The following is a 24,222-nucleotide window of genomic DNA, read 5'->3' as shown; positions in this document are numbered from 1 at the left end:
GATAATTTGATGTGGCCTCCTGGTGGCAGATCAGGGGATCATTGGAGTAGAAGGCTCCATGCGCCAATGATGGGATGTCAGGGGGTGGGGGTGTGAAAGACCATAGTCTCTTCCATGAACAGCCTTGAAGTGAGGTTTCCCCTCCAACCTGATGGACCAATCGACTTCAGGCCTCTTTAATTTCTAACTTCAATATAGGCGGCAGAGGACACCTCCATATTGAGGTGCCCTCGCTCTTGTCCATCTGTCTCAGTAGTACCAATCTCTCCTGCCGGGCCTGCTGACCTGTGGGCTCTCTGGTTGGGCCTCCAGCCTGAGAAGTGCATCAGCCATCCTTAACAGGACAGTAAGCATAGAGGAAGCTACTTAGGAGAGCGTCTGGAAGATTGTAGTGGGCCCATCCCTTGTATGAACCCAATGTCGGGGTTCAAACACCTACTAAAATATCCAGCACAATAAGCTAATTTTCCCATTTCCCGCATGCATTGAATTATTGAAAATCCTGATGCTAACAATCACAATGGACCGTTTTGCTAATTTTATCTAGTGAAGGTGCTGAATAGTACTAAGTTAGGATTCCATTTGCATCAGATGCTTTCCAGCATCTTTCCCTCGTGGATATTCTTGATGAATGAGCCTGCACAAAGTGTTGGTTGATCATTCAGCTGTTGGGATATCACCGTGGCCACTAAACCGATCCTCACCCAACATTTATTGAGGTATATTGACTGGTAATAATTATGAATCCCGATTAAGTTTTCTCTCGCTAGCTCTGGGATGTCAAAGTCATTTGTTCAGTCTTGACTGCTGCCCAAGTAGAGATTAACAAACCTAGTGTTTTGATCATGAACAGAATTGTTGGCTCTATATGCTTCAGTTGTACACTGTTTCTAGAAACTTAGAACTGGGAATCCAAGAGGGATTCGCTTTCCAACACAGTGAAAGCTAAAAGGGCTATATTAGAAAATACAGATACCAATTGATGGATTTACTGGGACAGATAAACAATTGTACCAAAAAGAACAAATTCCTAGAATATATGCTCAATAATTAGCCTTTGGGGCTTTTTGAAAAGGTAAGAATTCTTGAGATCATATTTTGCTTAAAATAATATTTTAAAGATCTCTTAATGTTGTATCCTTCATTAATAGTTGTTTCCCTCATTCCCCCACATATCTTTGTCATACATTTTAACCTGCGTTAAAAGCCAGGTTTGTTCCTAACCTTGTGCAGAAGTAGTTCTGTACTTGACTGCTAGGAAGTCAAGTGTAACAATTGATCAATGTTAACTAGTGCATCAGCTTTCTTACTCCCCCTTTAAAGAAACTCTTCTGTCCAACAGTTCCATATAGTAGCTTAGCTGACATAGAGACCTCAGCAGCATGATATGTCATCAGATCACACAAATCTTCTTAGAAATCCATTGGGTGGCAAGACCAACAATGGAGAATCATTATCTTAGGTTGACTAAAACAATGTTGAGCTTTGAATACAGCTGCTTCATTTTATTTGATACTATCAACAAGCACCTTATCGAACTGAGGGTAAAACGCAGCATTAGGGCAGTGGATACATTCACCAAACCTCTGTTGAACCAGATAGCCCGTTGCCATAACCATACATACTATTGGCTTTCGATCAAGTCCTGATGTTGAAGACTAAAACATGGTGGCAAGACTATGTCAGAAAATACAGAGAACAATTGATGGATGTAAATCAGTGGTGAAAGATAAATTGGATCAATGAGAAAAATATTATAGTACATCCTCAATAAATATTCAATGCCTTTTTAACCTAATATGCACTTTTACTGAAAATAGTAAACAGGCTAAGGTTGCAAGTCCCCCAAAACACAAAAGGTCAGCAAGTTGTCTAAAACAATAATTATAAGATAATGTCAATATTGGCAATGCCATCATACAGTGTGTAAGAACAAAGAAAAGCCCCAAGCATACCTCATTGTTCAAGTCAGATGACTGAACTTTAATCTCATGAAAATTAGAAAGCAATGCAAGTAAATTTGCAAGTGAAAGCAAATCTCTTCAGCTTCAACATACTTGAGCCACAGAAAGCTAATTGGATCTTGCTTATTTGCACTTAAGTTAATTAATTAGATACTTCTGTTCTGATTTGAAGACTGAACTCAAGTTTGAAATTACCTGCTTTGTATCTGTGCTGGCCTCGGAACTGGAAAAGTGGAAATGTTGAGGCAGAAATGGCAATGTCAGCAAGCATGCAAGGGTGAATGGTCTAGAGATTATTGCGCAATACCTTATTTTCTAGACCTTGGTCGCATCGCCAAAGGTTTGCAGTACAACTTGGTGCTTACACGCAATGTGACCTTGGCCTGTAAAACACGAATTGTGCAATTAATCGCACAGCCTTTCCTCAGATAGAAATCACGCCACGGCCATCTGAGCTGCTCCAGAAGTTAGTCTTTGAGTCACCCTTTCATCCCCTGGATTTTGATTTCTTTCATTAAGTAACCCCATGCATTATTTTCAAAAATCTTTTTAGCTGGTCAAAGAAACCAATTGTATTGGAAAAATGCAATAATTAGCTGTAATCAATTTAATTTAAAAAAAAAAAATGTTTTCAATAGCCAAGTCACTTTCAATTTGACATTGTTTAATCAAAGTTTGGGTCATTAAGGTTATATGAATTGGTAATGTTTTTGCTATACAATTGACTACTTATTGCAAGCAAAGATTTGATATTAAGATGTAGATACTACTGGGGGTGGGCAGGGCGGCGGGGGGGGGGTGGCGGGGGGGGGGGGTGGCGGGGGGGGAGGGACGGGGGGAGGGGCGGGGGAGGGGCGGGGGGGAGGGGCGGGGAGGGCGGGGGGAGGGGCGGGGGAGGGGGGAGGGGCGGGGGGAGGGGGGAGGGGCGGGGGGAGGGGGAGGGGCGGGGGGAGGGGCGGGGGGGAGGGGTGGGGGGAGGGGGAGGGGTGGGGGGAGGGGCGGGGGGAGGGAGGGGCGGGGGGGGAGGGAGGGGCGGGGGGGGGAGGGAGGGGCGGGGGGGGAGGGAGGGGCGGGGGGGCCGAGTATATGCTTGAATATCAAGGCAAGGGACAATATTGCTTATTGTAAACTCTCAAATCGGCCCAGAGGAAGAAGCAAAAGTCTCTTTCTGATGGTAGTCAAAGGTCTGGAATGAAATGAGTTTGCACAATCTCAAATAATATCTCATGGACATAGATCCACAGCACAGCATTGCTTGCAGCTCAATATTAATTGGATGTCCTCGTCCAGAAATGCCAGAGGGTGGTTAATCTCAACAATGAAACTCTCATGGGTAGTGAAGTTAAGGTTCTGTTCTGTATTTGAATCTGACAGTGAAACATGTTTCATGAGAGTACATAAGAAGCTCTACACAGCCTATAACAATTGTGACAATTAATGTTGGAGTGAATGATGTTGACATTGTCAGCAATAAGCACTCTTGTGGGAGATTACTTTGCAGAGAGAGATTTACATGCAGGAGCATAAGATAAATTCCCTCTGAGACGAGTGCAAAGCCGCAAAAGTTCTTGAAAGCAGCATATTTATGCTCCTTTCCATATTAAAAAGGCTCTTTCCATTGTATTTACATGTATTCAGGGTTGACTATGTCAAGTCTATTTTTGAAACCTTTCCGTTTAATATTGGCAGTTCATTGGTTTAAAAGATTATTTTCAAAAGCCAACCCTTTTACTTTCCTGCAACAAATGGTTTTGTGCTCCATTTCAATTGTTTCTTTCCTTTTCAAAAAGAGTGAGGACTTAGTACTCTGAAAGCTACCTCTGGATTTATAGAGTCATTGCTGCCTGATTGTTTGAGAACAGGCTTTAGTTAATGGCTCATTTTGTGGCTCTGATATCTGTATGAAAAGAAAATCTTTGGCTTATGATCTACTCTGATTTGTGTGGAGGAAGTTAGTGATAATGAGTGGGATTCTCTCACTCCAGGGCCGGGCCGGAGAATCGCTGGGACTGGCGCGAATCGTGCCACGCCGCCCCGACGCCGGTCCGCCGATTCTCCGGAGAGTGGAGAATCGGCGCCGTTGGCGCTGACATAGTCGTCGGTCGGGGGCCGCTCTACCCCCCCCCCCCCCCCGGTGATTCTCGGCCCGAGGTGGGCCGAGCGGCCACGCCAGAAAAGCCGAGTCCCGCCGGCGCCATTCACACATGCTCTTACCCGGCGGGACTTCGGCGTGAATGCATCCAGGGCGGCCTGGTGCGGGAGGGGAGGGGGGTCCGGCCCTGCGAGGGGGGATGCCTCCACTGTGGCCTGGTCCGTGATCGGGGCCTACCGATTGGCAGGCCGCCCTCTCAGGCTGCGGGCTTCTTTAGTTCTGCGCCGGCCCCTGTAGCCCTACGCCATGTTGCGTCGGGGCCGGTGTGGAGAAGGGAACCACTGCGCATGCGCTTGTTGGCGCCGGTCCCACTGCGGATGCGCGCATTGGCGCAAGCGCAGACGCGCGGCACCCATCTGACGCCGGGGATCGGCAGCTGGAGCGGCCTGTGTCGCTCCAGTGCTGTGCTGGCTTCCTGTAGGGGTCAGAAATTCTGCTCCTGAGGGCATGTTTACGCCGTCGAGAAACGCAACGGCGTTTATGACGGCGTCAACACTTGGTCTCAGGATCACAGAATCCCGCCCAATACTCTCAACATCGTCTATTCAGAAGGGGGAAAATTACCATGTTTTTTTTCCCGATGGTCCTCTGGGAAATGTGTATGCATTTCTGTCAGGTTAAATTCACCAGCATGATAACAGAGATGAAGTAGTAGATATGAGGAGAGACTTGAGATACTGGAATTACTTCTGCTGACGCAGAGGAAGCTAATAGAATCTATTTAAATGATTAAGGATTTTGATGAAGTGACTGGGAAAGACTAGTTCCTCTGAATTTTGAGTCAGCAAAGATGGGTCATCAATTTAAAATGAAGATAAAGAGAATAAAGATAATGATTAGGCACATTTTCTTTACAATGGTTGTTACAGCATAGAATGCTGTGCTATAGGGAATTGTTGACGTAGAACCAATTACATATTTTAAGGGAAGAGTAGACAAATATTTGGATCGGAGGAAAAGAACAGTAGTTTGGCACAGAGCAGGCACAATGATGATGCTAATTGTGTGCTGGAAATTTCTATGGGGTTATAGGTGAGGATAAACCCATCATGGCCCACACAGGTAAATCACCTTCTGCTGCTCATTGTCAAAGTTCATCTCTGAAAATAGTCACTCAAGTGGGAAAATAGTCAGTTAAGTGAGTATTGAAGGGCTGTCACTCCCAAATCCAAGTTTGAGCAGCTAACTTTAAAAAAGTAACGTGTCAGATATTTATTTGTAAAGTATATTCTGAACAATATATTTTCTCACATTAAATAGAATTAAGCAACCAAAACGAAGCCAATAATTAAATGAACTGCTGAAATGCATGGTGGACAGAAGCAGTGACAAATTAGATGAAAAAATACAATTTATTCAACTTGCACCTTTCTTACCAGAAAACCCTGCAGACCAATTGTGCAAGCTAAGGCGGATCAAAATAGGGATTCGTTTACTGACTTACGATCTGAAGACTGAATTCCTCGCTGAGCTTTGCATTTATAAGTGGACATCTCAGAATGCCAAAGTATGGAGAACCTATTAAGTTTAAAACACATTGATGAGGGGGATCTTTGTCAGTCAGTTCCCCAGCATTTCTCATGTCTGCCCACTTTATTACTGGTGCAGAATCTTTGGGAGCCCTGGAGAAAAGATGCAAAGGTTACAGTAGGAGGTGAGGGAATCCCCTTAAAAGATTCCACTTATTCTGTTCCAGCCAACTGAGCATTGTGTTCAATCAATGCATGACACCGTGTGCTGCAAAGCATTCAATTTTTGACCTGTTTAAAATGCAACTGGGTTTAACCAATGTGAACAGATGGATTAGATAGGACTGAATTTCACATGTAAAACACTGAAAATATGTTTTACAAAAATTGTTTAGCAGCCAGATCTATTGAATTACCATAAAGAAAGTTACATAACAATTGGCGGGTAGAGAATATTTCACTCAGGTTTGATTTTAGGTGGATTGCAGACAGCAGTTAAATAGAAATTTCATAAGGCCTGTCTTATGAAGTGCCTTGCATAGCTGACAGGCCAGAGTTATACTGCTTGCTCCTCAACAGCCTCCCATAACAGCCTCCCCGAACAGGCACGGAATGTGGCGACTAGGGGCTTTCACAGTAACTTCATTGAAGCCTACTTGTGACAATAAGCAATTTTCTTTTCTTTCTTTCTTTCTTATCTGCCGTTGCCACACTACAATCAGCTAGAAAGGGGTTCTGCATGTGGGTGCGTGGATGTGGATCTAGAGCTCTTATCAATCGCTAATTTTTTAATGAAAGGATAACTCTCCTGTAAAATGTTTTCAAAGATCCCATGCAGTCCAATAGATTACTTGGGTGCTTATTTTGACCTTTCACCTTGGCACAGTTGCATTGAACTTTCGTCAATGTGAGACAGTATCTGCCAGTGTTTTGTACTGTTAGGTTTGAGTAAACTTGGGTGTCACATCAGAATCTGATACTGACGTTATATTGCTTATCACATGTTTTATTCATTCGAGGCATGCGGGCTTCGCTGGCTAGGCCAGCATTCATTGCCCATCCTAATTGTCCTCAAGAAGCTAGTACTGATCTGCCTTCTTGAACCGCTGAAGTCCCTGAGGTGTAGGTACACACAAAGTGCCGTTAGTGAGGGAGTTCCAGGATTTTGGCCCAGCAATAGTGAAAGAACGGTGATATATTTCCAAGTCAGGATGACGAGTGGTTTGAAGAGGAACTTCAAAATGGTGGTGTTCCCTTGTTTCTGCTGCCTTTGTCCACCTGGATGGTACTGGTTGTGGGTTTGAAAGGTGCTGTCTGAAGAAACGTGGTGAATTCCTTCTGTGCACTGTTTTGTGGTGGTGAAGGAAATGATTACTTGTGGATGTGATGTAATTCAAATGGGCTGTTTTGTCCTGGATGATGTTGAGCTTCTTGAATGCTGTTGGAGCTGCAGATCCAGGCAAATGGAGAGTATTCCATCACAATCCTGAATTGTGCCATGTAGATTGTGGACAGGCTTTAGGGGGGTCAAGAGGTGAGTTACCCTCCACAGGATTCCCAACCTCTGACCTGCTCTTGTAGCCACAGAATTTATATGGCCAGTCCAGGTCAGTTACTGGTGAATGGTAACCCCCAAGAATGATGTGCATCCAAATCTTTTTCAAATTGACCCAAAAATGACAGTACAATTCATACTTGAGACTGAAAAATCAGTGGAGCGTCATATGTCTGGATGTTGGAAGTAACCCAAAATTACAGTGGACAGTTGGCTACAGATTTTACTGCAAGTTTTTACAATGCACATTTACCTGTTTTCCTTCCATTTACAAGTATTTCTCTGACTCACAATAGGCCAACTCTGCATTTTCCAAATAGTTCTGACAAAGAGGGCAGCAAGCGAACCATGGCGAAAAAGCATGAAATAAGAATAGAAAGTGTTGGAAATACTCAGCAGAACTAACAGCACCTGTGGAGAATGAAACAGTGATTTGGTGCAATTCAACACACAAGAAACAGAGTCCTGTTTTGGACGGGTATAGTGGGGTGTTTCTTGGCGCCTGTAGTACTGAAGACGACCCCGCTATCTAATGGGCTTCTTTTTGGCCTCAGTTGAGAACGAAAAGTTGCCGAGGCTGCATTTTAGTAATTTCCTGCACTGACCAGCTCGCAGACTAGGGGGGGCACTTTTAAATGCCGCACTGATATCTCAACCCTACTCTAACACCCCACCATGGCTTCCAGAACCTCCACTGTCCCAACCTACCTCTTTGGAGCCCCCTCCCAATATCTTAAGGGCAGGGAACCCCTGGGCCCGATTCCTGGCACAGGCAACCTGCCACCCGGCACCTTGACACTCCCAGCCTGCCACCCAAGCCGTGCCACCTGGAAGTGGTGCTCAGATGCCAGGGTACCACCCTGCCCAGAGCCCGACCACCCGGGAGCCTCCAAAGTCCTGGGAGACACCCCCATTAGACCTGGTTCATAATTGTGTGGACCATTGCTAAACACTGCCATGGCAAATTCTCCCAGGTGAGGCCGTTAGTTTCTGTGCCGCGGGAGAATCCAGCGAAGACATACTTAAATCAACCTAATGGCTCATTTAAATATATTAACCCGGATCATGCCCAGCGAGGGTGAGATCCAGATCGCGACATCTCGCGAGATCTCGTTAGGTCTCGAGAGGCGTTCCGAGCTTCGTAATTCTCGCAAGATTTAACGGCCTTGTTGCGTCACTGAGTCGGGTGCGACGAGGTTATTAGGTCGCACCCATTGTTTCAAGTTGAAAATCTGATTCCTGAAGTTCAGTTTGGAAGAAGAATCATATTCAACTCAAAGCATTATCTCACAGGTACTGCCAGAGCCTAGTATTTCCAACATTTTCTGTTGTTATTTTGGATTTCCAACCTCTGCTGTATTTTGCTTTCTTCTTAGATCAATGGTATTTTGTGAAATAAGAATTTTCTTTACACTTTGTAGAAAATGTTTTCTGAAAGGTAAGGGTTCTTGTTCATGCCCCATGCCACTGACGAAAGCTGTGACTATTTTTTGAAGTTGGGACTCAGTACCATTTCACCAGGAAGTTGTTCGGGATGCAGGATTTGCTGGGAGGATTCCAGAAAGCCAGTAATTCAATAATGGATCCCTAACTGGCCAGGTCAATTAAAGGGAGGGGGATGATGTTGGACTGCTGGGGTCAAAGGTGAGGGGGGGCCAGCGGAGGCGGCAAGCTAACTTGGGGAAGGCTGCGGAGGATTGGGCATCACAGAGATTGATTTTCCTGGGACCATGGGGGACATTATTGCTCCTGGCAACCCAACAGAAATCAACGACAAAAAGTTTAAAGTTAACTTTGCTTGAGCACCCTGCTACAGCCCCTTTAAAGACCCATTGGTTAGGTTTCACAGTGTCTTGAATCATTGGCTGTAGCATGTGTCGCGGTTCTATTGACATCAAGGAAACCCAGGTTGCATGGGCTACTGAGGGCCCATCTGTTTCTGCTGAGTGTCTTTGCCGACCATATCAAGGACAGTAGCAAAATTTCAGAAGCTAGGACATTGGTAAAAACACATCAATCAGTGGCATACCACGATTTTGAGCATCCAATCTAGATACATCCAAACTATTCTATGGGTATCCTATTTTACATATGCTGTGCAAGAGATTTTGATGTAGAGGAGTGGTAGTGTAAGATTTTGGCCAGGATTTTCCAGTCTCACAATGTAGGTTCCCCCATGGCGTTTGCAGTGAGCCAGTCAAATCTCTGTTGACTTCAGTGGGACTGCAAGATCCTGCTGGTGGGAGGGGCTAGTAAATCCCACCCTTTTTCATTAGATTTTGTCCACTATCTATCCTATTGCAGTGAACAAAATCCAAACAAACATTTTCACTTAAAAGAGACTACCTTTTGAGATCATAGGCATGATTCAACTAAATGGGAACAAAGTCCCATAGCGAGCGTGTTTAGCCACATGGCTATAAAAGTCCACTCGCATTAAATAAGGGGCCTCAGTGGGGATCACGAGGCCAAGGCCACACATAGTCCTGTTTTCTACACCAAGGAGCTCAGCTCGCCAGAAATCCTCAGTGCAGTGAGTGATTGGGATGCCATTTTTAAATGGCTACCCAATCTCCGAGGCCCCGATGCGACCCTCGCCAAGCCCCAACACATCTAGGAGCCCGCCCCAGGGCCCGCCCCCACCAACACCTGCACAGGGCACCTCTGGCCAGATCACCAGCATACAAAAAATGCCAGCTTGGCACCACCAATCTGGCACCCTGGCAGTACCATTGCCAGAACCACCTGTGCACCTTGTCAGTGTCAAGCTGGTGCCCAGGTGGCAACAACATTGCCAGGGTTCCACTTTCACCAAAGAGCGTGCATCAGGGGCTTCTAATCCACTGTGAGGCCACAACATATGCCGTTCCCCATTTGTAGAGACCCTGGGGCGAAATTCTCCGTAATCGGCGTGATGTCCACTGACCGGCGCCAAAAACGGCGCAAATCAGTCCGGCATCGCACCGCCCCAAAGGTACGGAATCCTCTGCATCTTGGGGGGCCGAGCCCTAACCTTGAGGGGCTAGGCCCGTGCAGAACTGATTTCCGCCCCGCCAGCTGGCGGGAAAGGCCTTTGGTGCCCTGCCAGCTGGCGCGGAAATGACATTGCCGGGCGGCGCATGCGTGGGAGCGTTAGCGGCCGCTCACGGCATCCCCGCGCATGCGCAGTGGAGTGGGTCTCTTCCACCTCCGCCATGGTGGAGACCATGGCGAAGGCGGAAGGAAAAGAGTGCTCCCACGGCACAGGCCCACCCGCGGATTGGTGGGCCCCGATCACGGGCCAGGCCACCGTGGGGGCACCCCCCGGGGCCAGATCGCCTCGCGCCCCCCCCCAGGACCCCGGAGCCCGCCCGCGCCACCTTGTCCCGCCAGTAAGAGAGGTGGTATAATCCACGCCGGCGGGACAGGCATTCCAGCAGCGGGACTTCGGCCCATTCGGGCCGGAGAATTGCTGGGGGGGGGGGCCGCCAACCGGCACGGCGCGATTCCCGTCCCCGCCGAATCTCTGGTGCCGGAGAATTCGGCAACCGGCGGGGGCGGGATTCACGCCACACCCCGGCGATTCTCCGACCCGGCGGGGGGTCGGAGAATCTCGCCCCAGTACTGAGTGGCGCTGGCCTAAGGTCCCCGAGGCGAAGGGGATAGATCCCAACGCCTCGGGTATCTCGAGAAACTGCATTTAAAGTCTCGCTTTAATATGCAAATTTGCTGAAAGGTGGGATTTACATTGCAATGTCTTGTGAGATCGCATTAGATCCCGTGAGGTGTTGCGAGCTGGGAAAATCCTGGGAACGGGGTCTCCCGGCTTCTATCGGCCAGGCTGTGCCAGGGCAAGCTGCTTTTTGGGTGCAGCGTGGCCACTGGATCATACCCCATGCTACCTCACAGTAAAGGACGGTTGCTTAGGTCAGACTTGACATTAATGTGTTTTCCTTAATACTTAGATGTCCTTCTGAAGTAAAAGTGAGCCCAATCCTCCATTGGATATTCCACAATCAATTCAGCAGAGTTTTTCATCAGATGAAGGCTCGTTGTACCTGTGTAGAATTTCTCAAAGTATCATAAAAGCTGTATTTCAATTTAAAAAAACATAAAAATCTGAATCATAAACTCTTTGTAGCGGCTGTTTCCGTGAGAGAGAAGAAGGTTAAGAGGTGACTTAATTGAGGCATACAAGATGATCAGAGGATTCGATAGGGTGGACAGTGAGAGCCTTTTTCCTCGGATGGTGATGTCTAGCACGAGGGGACATAGCTTTAAATTGAGGGGCGATAGATATAAGACAGATGTCAGAAGTAGGTTCTTTACTCAGAGAGTAGTAAGGGCGTGGAATGCCCTGCCTGCAACAGTAGTGGACTCGCCAACACTAAGGGCATTCAAATGGTCATTGGATAGACATATGGACGATAAGGGAATAGTGTAGATGGGCTTTAGAGTGGTTTCACAGGTCGGCGCAACATCGAGGGCCGAAGGGCCTGTACTGCGTTGTAATGTTCTATGATCTATGAACCCAATCATGATGCTCAGGGTGTGATAGTAATTTAAGCAATCGGGACCATCCAAAGTAATGCAGGTTAGGTGGATTGGCCATGCTAAATTGCACCTTCGTATCCAAAGGTTGTGGGGAAGTGGGCCTAGGTAAGGTGTGCTATCAGAGGGCCTGTGCAAACTTGATGGGCCGAACGGCCTCCTTCTGCACTGTACGTTTCTATGACTAAGGCCTAAGTATGATGATTTGAGATATTTAATCGGCTAGATTCTCGGCAGCGCATCGCTTGCTGGCAGCGGGATTCTCTACTCCCCCTGCTTGTCAATGGGATTTTCGATTGAAGCCATCCCATGCTGCCGGGAAATCCACAGGCAGAGGTGCGCTGCTCGCGGGAAATTCAATGGTTGGAGAATTCCGACCTGTATGTACATCCCTAATATAGTTGCAAGATAATTTTCTGTCTTCTTTTTCAACTGTGGCACTAATCTATTTGCGATAATTAGTTTAATAAATAGATTATAATAGTGGGTAAAGGAATGTTACATGAACATCCTTGTTACCTGTGTTGTCCTAAAGATACAAAACAGACTCCAGTCTATCTGAGAAAGAATGGGTTGGTGAGGTCATTCATGCTCAGATCTTCTTCAAAGTTACATAATGTTCATCCCTATTTCTGCTCACTGCTTCACGTATCACTCACTGTTTTTTCGCTGCGTCTTTGAAGTGAGATGGGTTGCCTGCTTGGGCTTCCGCACACGTGGATATCTCAGTACTTCAAAACTCTCAGGTACAGCAGCCGCACCATGTGTATCTGGAGGCCTCCTGTGGAATCAAGACAAACAAAAAAGGGAATGGGTAAGAATTCAACTTCAACACTGAGGCATTTTGACTTGCAATTGTCTACTAGCACTGACGATAGCTTGCTCCAGTGAAGCATCTATTCTTTGTAGCTTATTGTCTGCAGTCTCTGAACCAAAACTCAACCATGTGGTTGGACAGATATTCAATCTAGTAGAACCAATTTTATAATTTATCTCCCATCCAAGTCACATCACCTGAGCTAAAATTGATTGATAAAGTATTTCTCACTTTCCTCCCCCTTCAACTCCTAGGTCAGATTGATCAGCCTACAAAAAAAGGAACATGTTGGATGATGCACTTCCAAGATTAGGCAGTGACTCTATCAGGCGAATCATTTGACAGTTTGTGTGTTGGGAGTGGGGAAAGTGATTGAGATTATCATTATTTCATCGTCATTGAAAAGTGCCTAGTTTGTAATGGGTATTTCACGACGACAAAACTTGAGAACAAGAGTCACCATGAGGGAACTAACTGTAAAGGCAAATAAGAAAAGAGGAGTCCAACTCACTGTGCACCCTGTCAGATTCAGCTTCTCTGTGAACAGAAAAGATCATTGGATAGAAAATTATGATGGCTCATTTTCAGGGGCATGGGATATTGAGGCCTCAGACTTACCTGAGATCGAATCTCAGGCCTTGTTTGCTTTATTTGGGGGAGCTGCCAGCACCTGTCGTGCCTCTATATTCGAGTTGGCCCGAATACAAGGCCCAAAACAGTGGGAAATGTGCGACCGATAAAGGGCGAGGGGCACTCACAGGCATAGTATGGGATAGGTCCCCACCTATTTTGCTCTTCAGCATAGTTCCTGCATAGAGACCGAAAACAGGCATTAGGTCCCTTCTATACATAACTGATGGATCTAATGGCTATTCTAGGTGCCGCTAATAGACACCCTGAGAACTAACCTGACCAAATTTGGGGTTGGCTGTCTTTCAGTTGCAGGCCTGGCCCCCGAAATTGGGTCTTGTTCACCTGTATTATGCCCCTACAACAGGTACCATGATGTTCAATTTTCTGTCTTTTTTTGTATTCTTGCATTGCAAAATTTCCTTGGAGAATACATGATAACAAATTTTGAAACAGAATAATAAGATGCTGCTTATGTGCAATAAATCAACTCAAGTGCCTTAGATGGGAAAACCTTGTTCCACAGATGTGTATTTTATTCCATCCCAATATTATTTTGCCTCTTTTTTTGTTTTAAAACTATTCCTAGGTCACAAACCGTATTCTCAAATGAGTGGACTATTCTGCTGCTTTGACTTTGCTGTCTTGAGTCAGGTGCTAGGAATCTTAAGCTATGTATTTTTAAAAAAAATCTTGCCTTTCCCCTCTATGAAGTCAGGTAACTCATGGTGCAGCAAACATAACTGTAAACCCAAATTCTACCACTCAATAGACACAAAAAGCCATCAACTGATTAAGTAAGGAATATGGGCTTGGGTCAAAGAAAGCAGTGGAAATTAATCGAAGAATGAGACTAAGCTTTGGTAGTTTCAGTTGTTGAGAAGCATCAGAACGAGACAAATTTGTTACAAGTATGAAGGGAATGCAAGGGACAGGGACATCATTTGAAGCAGCAGGTTGATAGGTGAGGAGTCTAACTCACAGGAAATGGAATGGGGGCAGCATTACTGCACAGTCTCGGGAGTCCGTCTATCTTGGAAATATTTCCTATTCTTAATGTTATGAGCACTAAACTTAGGAAAGGTGTCAGTGTCGGAGGAAATGGTTCAGCCATTTGACATTCATCAATCAAACATTGATTAAAATTGGGAGTGGGTTACAACATTCCATTTGAGGTAACCTTAATTTTGTTCATTTTAAATTACTTTCAATTAATGTAATGGCTGTAAGTGCTGCTGATATTGGCATTCATATGATAAACTATCATTATGTTAATTTTGCTTTTGTACCCTAAGCTGCCACAATAATATGAACTTGTCAGCCAACTTGTAGTTCATCTACAAAACTAATGGATGATTCAAAAGGATTCAAAATCTCTTGTGGGGTGTTTATATGATGACCCAATGCATCCTCTTTCCACCCAACACATGGTATAATTGCATAGATCAACCAGTCCTTTACCTTCCTTCTTACCCTCAAGGGATGCAGTTTCCCTTGTTACCATTTTCATATGCCTTCTCCACTACTCTTTCCCGGCTTTGGTCTAATTATCCCTCTGCCTATTAGTCTCACTTAACCTGAACACTATGCCAAGAATTGGCTGTTATTGCCATGTCATGGGAGATTTACTAGTAATTTTATTAAATATATTTGCTTTATGTTCCTAGTGTTTTCTGCTCCACTACATTGTTGCTGTAAAAAACATCATCATCTAAATTGCTACAGAGCAAAATCACTTATGGTGGGATTAAGATCAGATACTTGGGTGATACCATGGAGTGGCAAAGTGTGAATTATTTTCTCATGAATCTCAGCATTGTGTAAATTTCATTGCATAGAATTGCTAGAATTTACAGCACCATTCCAACTGGTCCATGTTAATGCTCCAGAGGAGCTGCCTCCCACTCTACTATATCTACCTTTCTATTTCTTTCTTCATTATGCATATTTCTAGCTTCCCCATAAATGCATCCAGTCACTCTACATTCTAACCACTCTCTGTGTGAAGAAGTGTCTCTTGAATTTCCCACTGGATTGATTAGAGACTATTATACATAAACTGGAGTTGATCTTGATTTTTAGATAAGATTGGGGAAACACATCCGTTGGCCATCAGTCCCATTGGTAAAGATCCCCCGCCCCCAGGTTTTGAGGCAACTGCCTCATATAAATTTGGTGGGGCAACTGTGAGACACCAAACAAAAATTGCCTCAATGTAGCTTGCTGAATTGAAACCTCAAGATTGAGCAATGGGAACCAACCACCTGATCGGTAAAATTTGGGTGGTGGTGGGGGTGCAATGTCACAGGCGGTCCTGGGACAGCAGTGGTCTTATCTATGTCATAGGACCATTAATTCCTTATTAAAAAGGGACTATCAACTGAAGTAGGAAGCTGCTTTCGACACTTGATGGAATGCCCCTTTTTATAATGGACACCAGTGTTAATGTGGTAGTAATGCTACCAATCCCATTTTGGGTCCTTTGCCACCCTGTTAAAAGCAGGCTAAGGTACTAGCACTCAACCCTAGAGTGAAAGTCGGGCGTTACCTTCCAGTAAGAGTTGAAGAGTCACTACCCCGGGTTACTCAGTAACTGGTAGAGTTAAGAAAGCAGATTAATCAGCTACGTCCTTTGCTGAAGGATAGTGTGTGGTATAAATTGACTCAATGAATGGGGTGAGGGAAATATCCTAAGAATTGAGAGACCCATTCTTAGAAAATGGCAAATGCTTCAAGAAGTAACATCTTCAATCTTTTTATGTGTTGATGTTCTGAATATTTTCTTTAAAGTTGTACCGTGCAATACCTTGTGTTGGATACAGAATTGAAGTCAATGGTGAATAATTTTGGGAAGTGTGTATCCGACCCAAGAGGTATCCTTTCTGGTGAATTAGTTAAAAGTTTTCTCTAGTGTCTCTCCAAATAATTTCCACACTAATTGGCACTGACCTCATTTAATGAAAGCATTGATTATTGGAAAAAATCTCAGTACTCTTTCTCAGTGAGGTCAGATTGAATTGAAATAGATAGCATGAGAATATATGTGTTCTTTGCAAGAGTATACTTGCTTCAAATGCAATCCTTAGCAAATACTTCCAGCAGTCTTCAACTGGAAATGCTAAAAGTAATGTGAATGGGCTTCAATGGAATTGGTTCCCCAAGAGGAAGAATAAAGGGCCCAGATTACATTGTTGGCTATAATTATAAAAGGTCCCATTTTTTCTACCTGTATCTTCGCAAACCATAAGACATTAAGAACTGGGAATGGATCTTGTAATTTTTCTTTTTACAATTTTCTGATATCTTTATTGGAACACCATACACACTCCTAAGATGAATTTGAAATTTCTGATTCAATTTGCGGGACAGCTTCTTCAGATATCTTGTTGCCTTCATTGTACCGACATGGAATTTGGACAGCTCATTGGGAAACATCTTTTGGCCCACACAGGCATTCATCTCAATGCTGAAATGCTCATGGGTCCTCAGGCTAGGAGATTGATGTACCAACAGACTATGTGACTGAGTGGTTGGATATAGGTATGCCATCACAATTTTTTATATAACGTCACATTTGAGTTGCTTTTGATGGTGGGGTGGGGGTTTGGTTGGGTAACGGTATCACCGCTTCTTTACAGGAAGGGCGTCACCAGTAGCCAATCGTGAGCACCTCACCTAGCGGGTAGTTACAGCTAGAGCAACATGGGCAGATACCTGGATGCAGTTTGCCAGCCCTGCCCCTCAGCGGGGAATGCTGAATGCTGTGGAAGAACCTAAAGAGGAGGAAAAAAATATTGTGAAGCAATAAATGGTAAGTGAATGGAGATCATTTACAATACACAGTTTGTGAATAATACCTTTGCTGCCTGTGAGGCCTAATGTTAATTTCTCCAAATGGGTAAGCTGTGTGTGGATGTGCAGCTGGCCTAAGATGTTAAAATGAGGCCCAAGGTCCTATTCTGGGATGCCATGATGTGAAGATGTCGGCGTTGGACTGGGGTGAGCACAGAAGAAGTATTTTAACACCAAGTTAAAGTCCAACAGGTTTGTTTCGAATCACTAGCTTTCGGAGCACTGCTTCTACCTCAGGTCTGTATTAAGGACTACACCTGAGGAAGGAGCAGTGCTCCGAAAGCTAGTGATTCGAAACAAACCTGTTGGACTTTAACCTGGTGTTGTAAGACTTGTTACTATTCTGGGATGGCCTTGGGCCTCTAAGTTGTAGCACATAGAGACTGTCACAGCCTCAATTGTGGGCCCAAAAGAGGGCCAGATAAACTTCTACCTCATAACTTCGACAATTACTCTTGATGCGATTTCTGTTGAAATATTGACAGATTGGGAGATTTATGGCAATAGTTTCATTGTGAGACTCATGAGGTCCTTGCTGACATATCTATTGGGCAACATCAAAGTTAAACCAAAATGTATTACATTGCTTCAAATTTTCATTGAAAGTGGACCTCCTGTTAATAGTTTAAATTGAATAGGATATAAATCTTGAATAAATACCTTCAATCCCTGCTTAGTGGACTGGCCCACTGATGATGTCATGACAATCAATGATTATTTATGACATTATTATTTTAAATAATGAGGGAAACATAAATATGGCAAATAAAAAAGTCTTTACACATTGTTTTAGCATGACAAACTTCAGCTTGCAAAGCACTGTATTTTAGGGAATCCTTTCTTAATACAGCATTTCATATTCCTACCTCGTTATAGTCCTACTTTAGTACCAGAAACTCAATAAATTATTGTTGCATAATAATACGTTCTGGCATCATGTTGTTAGGGATGTTGACGTGCAGAAACATACAGATCAAAAAGTTCTAAAGCTCCGTCTCTGGTTTGAACTTATCTCTTTGCAGTGGCAGCAGGGAAGCTACAATTAGCCTCAGTAACCCTGGGTTGGGGAGGAAAAGCAATTTATGCCCTATTACTGCAGAGCAACAACTTTTTAAAACTATGTGTAGATGGCACTTGAGGATGAGATCAGACTTTGATTCGCCCATGCAGACGATCAACTTCACTTTAAACGGCTACCACTTAACAGAGAATAAATGCGGAATAAATTCAGGATATGAGGGTGCTTGGGGGAGTGAAAGAAAATTAAACCAAGTTGCTCTAATTGCCGTTGGTCCAGGTTTTGGGAATGATTTCAATCCACCTCACCGGGTGGTTAAACAGATGGGATTGAATGGAAAATGTGTTTGCACCTGGCCCAATAATGACATTCTATTTTTCAATAGACAGGATGGACTGTAAACCAGCATTTTACCCACCCCTGGAAGTTTTCCAACAGGCGGGTTAGGTTAAAATTGCCCTGACGTTGCTCAGACCAAGACGTGCTTCATTCCGGACTAATATCTTCTTTATAATCCAAGGCCAGGTTGGTAACCAGCAGCCAGAGTGAAGCAATTCAATGCAGTTTTATTGGAGCTATACTTTCAGCCTCCAGTGGCAATTTTCCACTGCTGTACACATAAGTTAATGAATGGATATGAAGCACAACATCCTTGAGTAACATTTATTACTGATGCCACTTTGCAAACTGAACTTTATTGATTCCATATGACCTAATACTGGTCAGTAATCCAATTGTATCTATTCTATCAAGGTTCAGTGGACCTCTCTCAAACTAGTAGAAATTAAGTACTTAATTAATTAAGTACTTAATTTCTAAATAGATCAAAATAGACATCTTGAAATATAGATTCAATAACAAAAAGTATTCAAAGGATTAAAAAGTCCAGCCAACTATAAAATGCTGGAGATGAATGTGCATTCAAAATATTTTATTCAGGCCACAGAGCATTTCTTCAACACAAAAGTAAAATACATCCATTTTGCAATTTATTCTGTGCAGCACATTAAATAAAATATATATTTTGCATAGAAAATATTTACAGGAACCTTTCTATTCTTCGCAATGTAAAGTACAACTGTTAAAGGACACATCAAAGCTCTCATTAGCTTTAAAGAAGTGGAAAACATTCCCACTGTGAACTATTGTTTGAAGTTGTGCATTTCATATGCCTGTTGCAAATAGGCCTATCATGACGTCACTGAAACCTTCACTGATCTGATCTATTTTTGGTCACCGGGGTGAAGGCAGTGAAGAAATCAAATCTGCAACTACTTGGAACAGTATGAGAAATTCATGTCCAGTAAAACATATGTGATTTATTATTCCATGAAAGCATTTAAGGGGTTAATCTAGTCATGTCGATAGTTAGCGCATTGCATTTTCACCCCCAAGGCCTAGTTTTGAATCTGATCAAGGCTAATGCAGTAAACAGCTCCTCTCTGTAACTGAAGTGTAAAGTACGAATATGAATTTACAAGTATAAAAACCTGTGTACAATTCCATAGACAGCGAAAATCTCCTTTGCTGATCACTAAATTGTGTTGTAGATTCCTGGTTTGACCATGTCAGTTGTTTCAAACATGCTGATATTTGTGCAATTTGATAGCCTCAAACTGCCCATAATTTAGCATTAAATTGGTAATCTCACAGAGTGATCCAAAGAAATGAAAATTTACTCTGCACCAATAAGTGCTTTTTTGAGTTGCAGTGTAGGCAGAGATGAGATAGTTCTGCTTTACACCTGGACTGTGCAATTCCTAGTTTGGGTTGGTTGATGCTTATATTTGCTGCAAGAATTGAGAAGAACTTTTGTTTCCTTGAACCAACAAGCTGAGCAGATCAAGCCACCAAGTATGTAAAAAAACGGTTATTTAACACTTCTTTTTCGTTCTTCCTGCTTTGGTATTTGTCAAGGTTTTTTTTAGATGCTTTATTTATTTATCCAAATAAAACGTAATCAGTGACAGAATCACAATTGCATTAAAACATGAGGACATTAAGACATTCAGGCAATTGCATTAATTAGCTAAATATTATATCAAAAGGAATGTTTGTTTGATGCATACTGCATTTCTTTGAAGTACATTTGCTATTTTTGTGTCACTAATTCTGATATCTAACGGAGGTTACCCAATGGGACCAGTTACTGAGATGCTACCATTAATGGCTCTCAATGCCTTGTTCACAATGGTCAGAATCTTTTTGGTCCCGTGGAAGCAGGCTTAAAATGGGATAGGAAGGGATTTTAGAGAAATATATGTCAGATTAGCAGCCCACCATGTTCCTGCCTCCGGGCAATTTGCCCAGAGGGGTTTCTGCACATCAGAAATCTGCCCAGAGCTGTTTCAACACATCAGAGGTTACTAGTTTGGCAGGTGAGGGTAGGAAACTTGCATATTGAAATGTCCATCGGTGGGCTGATTGGGCACAGCACTGGGAAGCAGGGCCTCCCCATGCCCACACTGAGGGCCAAACCTAGCAGGTGCCTGGAGGTGACTTGCCAACAGCAGGCCAGGGGGATGGGTTGACCAAGTCATCTATTTTAAGTCCCTCAGCGGAGCCACAGCCAGTGGTGGGGTGCAGCCGGCCATCTTGTAGAGGGATTCTCCCTCACAACGCTGGCCTGTAGCCGTGGCCACACACTATTTTATTGACGTTCTAACCTCTTCAATGGGAGCCTCATGTTTGCCGTCTGATAGTGGCAGCGCCACCTATGGCACTACTGGGACTGCCACCCTTCTCGCCATCCTCAATTGGATGGCAGAACCGGAGATGGCCTCTTAATTGGCTGCCCCGGGGAAGATCACAAAGGCGGGGTCCTGACAGCGTGAGCAGAGTCAGGAACCGGAAATGGCCATGACTCATGTATATATCCTAAGAGCAGAAGACCCTACACACCCTACCTGGAATGCTCGATAGTAGAAAAAGTTGGCCAGTATGTCTACTTCTATTATTCTTGCTATGGTCATTTGAAATGAAAAATGAAACGAAAATCGCTGATTGTCACAAGTAGGCTTCAAATGAAGTTACTGTGAAAAGCCCCTAGTCGCCACATTCCGGCGCCTGTTCGGGGAGGTTGGTACGGGAAATGAACAGTGCTGCTGGACTGCCTTGGTCTGCTTTAAAAGCCAGCGATTTAGCCCAGTGTGCTAAACCATCCCCTGCTGCCACAAAACAATAACAGATATAATTGTGGCCTTTAAGAAATATCCATCAAATAACTCCATAAACCTGCAAACGGAGGTTTAAAAAAGTAAGATTTGGACTGAAGATCATCACTTCATTATTTGTCTGAATCTCTGGTTGGAGCTTTTAGCTGCTTGATCAAATTTCCTGAACATACTCAAAATGTGTTAATGTTACAACAACATTGTAAATGAAAAAGGATCTGTTAATTACTGTCTTCCAAAAGCAAAAAGACAGCACTCTTTCCACCTAGTTGTATGTACTCATCAAAGTAAGTATAACGGTGCCGGGAGAAAGAAATCATTTCCCACATCAACAGTGATGGAATTGTGAGGGAATGCAGGGATTTGTTATGTGAGTTAAAACTGAGGATTGCAGCTGCAATTTTGTGTGCACGATACTTGCACACCAAGCACAACCCTGTCAAGATAAATGTTCAGCTATCTTGCCAAGCCCAAGACTTCTCTATTCAGCTGTTTACTGCAGCCTGTTCCACCCAATTTAATGCGAGCCCAAAGAGGTCCATTTTCTTAACCTAATGAGCACAGAACAATTCATTGCAGAATTATTTTCACACGCTAACAAACACAAGACAAATGGTAATAGCTGCATTGCCGGCAAAAGTAAATCCACATAATCATTCCCAGTGGCTCATTATAGCATTGCCAGCATCCAGGAACAATATGCCACTCACACTTTTAATTGGGAAAGGGATGTTATCTGTCCAAAACTCCTCCAGATCTCACCATTTTGTCAAGGGGGAATCATGTCTAACAAATTTGATTGAATTTTTTGAGGAGGTGACACAGTGTGTAGATGAGGGTAGTGCAGTTGATGTAATCTATATGGGGCACGATTTAATGGGCACATAGAACCTGAAAAGCAGCTCGCTGCGGCGCAGTGTGGCTGATAGAAGCTGGGAGACCCCGCTCCTAGGATCTATTCGGCTCGCAACGCCTCACGAGATCTATTGTGGACCAGATCACGTTTTAGCCAATCTGCATATTAAAGTGAGACACCTAGTCCCACTTTAATGTGCAGATTCCCGAGGTACCAGAGGCATGTGATCAATGTCCCTCGCCTCGGAGACCTCGGGCGAGCACTGTTCAGTACTGATCTCCATAAACGTCACTCATGGGGGTCTCCCAGGGGATTGGAGGCCCTCTGGGTGCATAACCTTTGGGCAGGGTGGTACCCTGTCACTGCTGGTGCCATCTAGTCACCCTGGCAATGTCAAACTGGCAGTTCCACCTGGGTGAAAACCTGGCGTTGCCAAGGCCCCCGGGTAGCACTGCCAAGGTGCCAAGCTGGAATTATTTGCGCGGGTGCGATCGGGCCAGGGGTGCCCTGCGTGGGGTGTTAGGGGGTGCGGGGACCCTCCCATAGTGTGTTGGGACGTCACTTTGGGGCCTCGGAGATTGGGATGCCATTTAAAAATGGCGTTCCAATCTCTCGCTACAGTGAGGAGTCCCGGCGAGCGGAGCTCCTCAGTGCACAAAATGGGCCTATGTGCGGCTTCCGCCGCATGTTCCCCATTGAGACCCCTTATCAAACGCGAGTCACATTTTATAGCCTTGTGCTTCTTGGTGATGCGAACTCCAGGAAACATGTGGCTAAACGCGCTCGCTATGGGACTTTGTGCAATTTGGTAAAATTGCACCAATGGACTTTGATAAGGTCATGCGTGGGAAACTGATCAAGGAGGTAAAAGCCCATGGGATGGAATTTGGCAAATTGAATCCAAAATTGGCTTAGTGCAGGAAGCAGTGGGTGTTAGTCAAAGGTTGTTTTTGTGACTAGAAGCCTGTGTCCAGTAGTATACAAAGGACAAAGAACAAATAAAGGTATGGCACAGGAACAGGCACCTTGGCCCGCCAAGCCTGTGCAGATCATGTTGCCCTAACTAAAACAAATCTTCTGCATGTACTTGGTCCATATCCCTCTATTTCCTCCCAAATCATGTACCCATCCAGATGCCTCTTAAATGTTGCTAATGTGCCTGCTTCCATCCCATCCTCTGGCAGCACTTTCCAGGCACCCACCATACTCTGTGTGAAAAACCTACCCTGCACATCTTCCTTAAACTTTCTCCTTCTCACCTTGAACCTGTGCCCCCTTGTAATTGACACTTCCACCCTTGAAAAAGCCTCTGGCTATCCACCCTGTCTATGCCTCTCATAATTTTGTAGACCTCTATCAGGTCTCCCCTCAGCCTCCATCTTTCCACTGAAAACAATCCTAGTTTATTCAACCTCTCCTCAGAGCCAACACCCTCGAGACCAGTCAATATCCTGGTGAACCTTCTTTGCACTCTCTCCAAAACTTCCACTTCCTACTGATAATGTGGTGACCAGAACTGCACGTAATACTGTGCTGTAAAATTCTATGACTCAATCCAGACTAACAGATTTCCTGGGAGTTTCGTTTTGAACAGATTGTTGGACTTCCTGTGGCTTGGCCTGTGGTTTGTTGGAAAACGTGCTATAGGGGACTGGAAGCCATGTAACACAAGTTTGACCGGTCTATTGCTGAAGTATAGCCATACAAAGCCATGAAGCTTGCAAATAGAGGCTGAATGGATGGAGCAGATACTCAGCTCATTAGAGCTGATTTTGTTTTTATACTTTGATGCAGGAATATACATCTGAAACAAACCGACTGAAGCTTGATGGACAAAGTGAGTGCTAGATGCAACATTTAAGGCATTGCTCTTGATGAGTTAGAGAGCACACCTTTTTATCTAGTGTCAGGCAATGGGCGGGATTCTCCAGTCCGCCAGCTACATATTTGCCGGCCGTGGGCCGTTCGCTGTCAGCGGGAATCTATCTTCCCGCCGATTGTCAATGGGATTTCCCATTGTAACTACCCCACACCGCCGGAAAAGTGCACTGCCGGCAGGAAAAGCGAATCGCAATGACGGGAGAATTCCGGCCAACATTTATAATCAAGGCACCGATTTGTGGTGATGAAGTGATATCAGAATAGGAGTTCATTTGAGCATTGTTTTCAAACCCAGAACTAGCACATGCCCCCAATTACATGGGCC

The 24,222-nt window shown here is 44.4% G+C and overlaps 1 protein-coding gene across 3 annotated transcripts in view; it reads right to left on the bottom strand.

Moving 5' to 3' along the window:
- igsf9bb (immunoglobulin superfamily, member 9Bb) overlaps positions 1 to 24,222 on the bottom strand; it is an 889,343-nt gene that overhangs the window by 2,241 nt on the left and 862,880 nt on the right. For 2 of the 3 annotated variants that reach the window (XM_072486656.1, XM_072486657.1), the window contains exon 19: positions 12,330 to 12,451. In XM_072486656.1, the coding sequence (XP_072342757.1) occupies positions 12,330 to 12,451 (122 nt within the window). Of the gene's footprint in view, positions 1 to 12,329; positions 12,452 to 16,831; positions 16,891 to 24,222 lie in introns of all 3 variants that reach the window. The other variant, XR_011937440.1, reaches the window with a different exon arrangement.

Source organism: Scyliorhinus torazame, chromosome 21 (assembly GCF_047496885.1).
Source record: "Scyliorhinus torazame isolate Kashiwa2021f chromosome 21, sScyTor2.1, whole genome shotgun sequence".
Lineage (NCBI taxonomy): Eukaryota > Metazoa > Chordata > Chondrichthyes > Carcharhiniformes > Scyliorhinidae > Scyliorhinus > Scyliorhinus torazame.
Note: the sequence above shows the minus strand (reverse complement) of the source record. Positions and strands in the feature narration are given on the sequence as shown.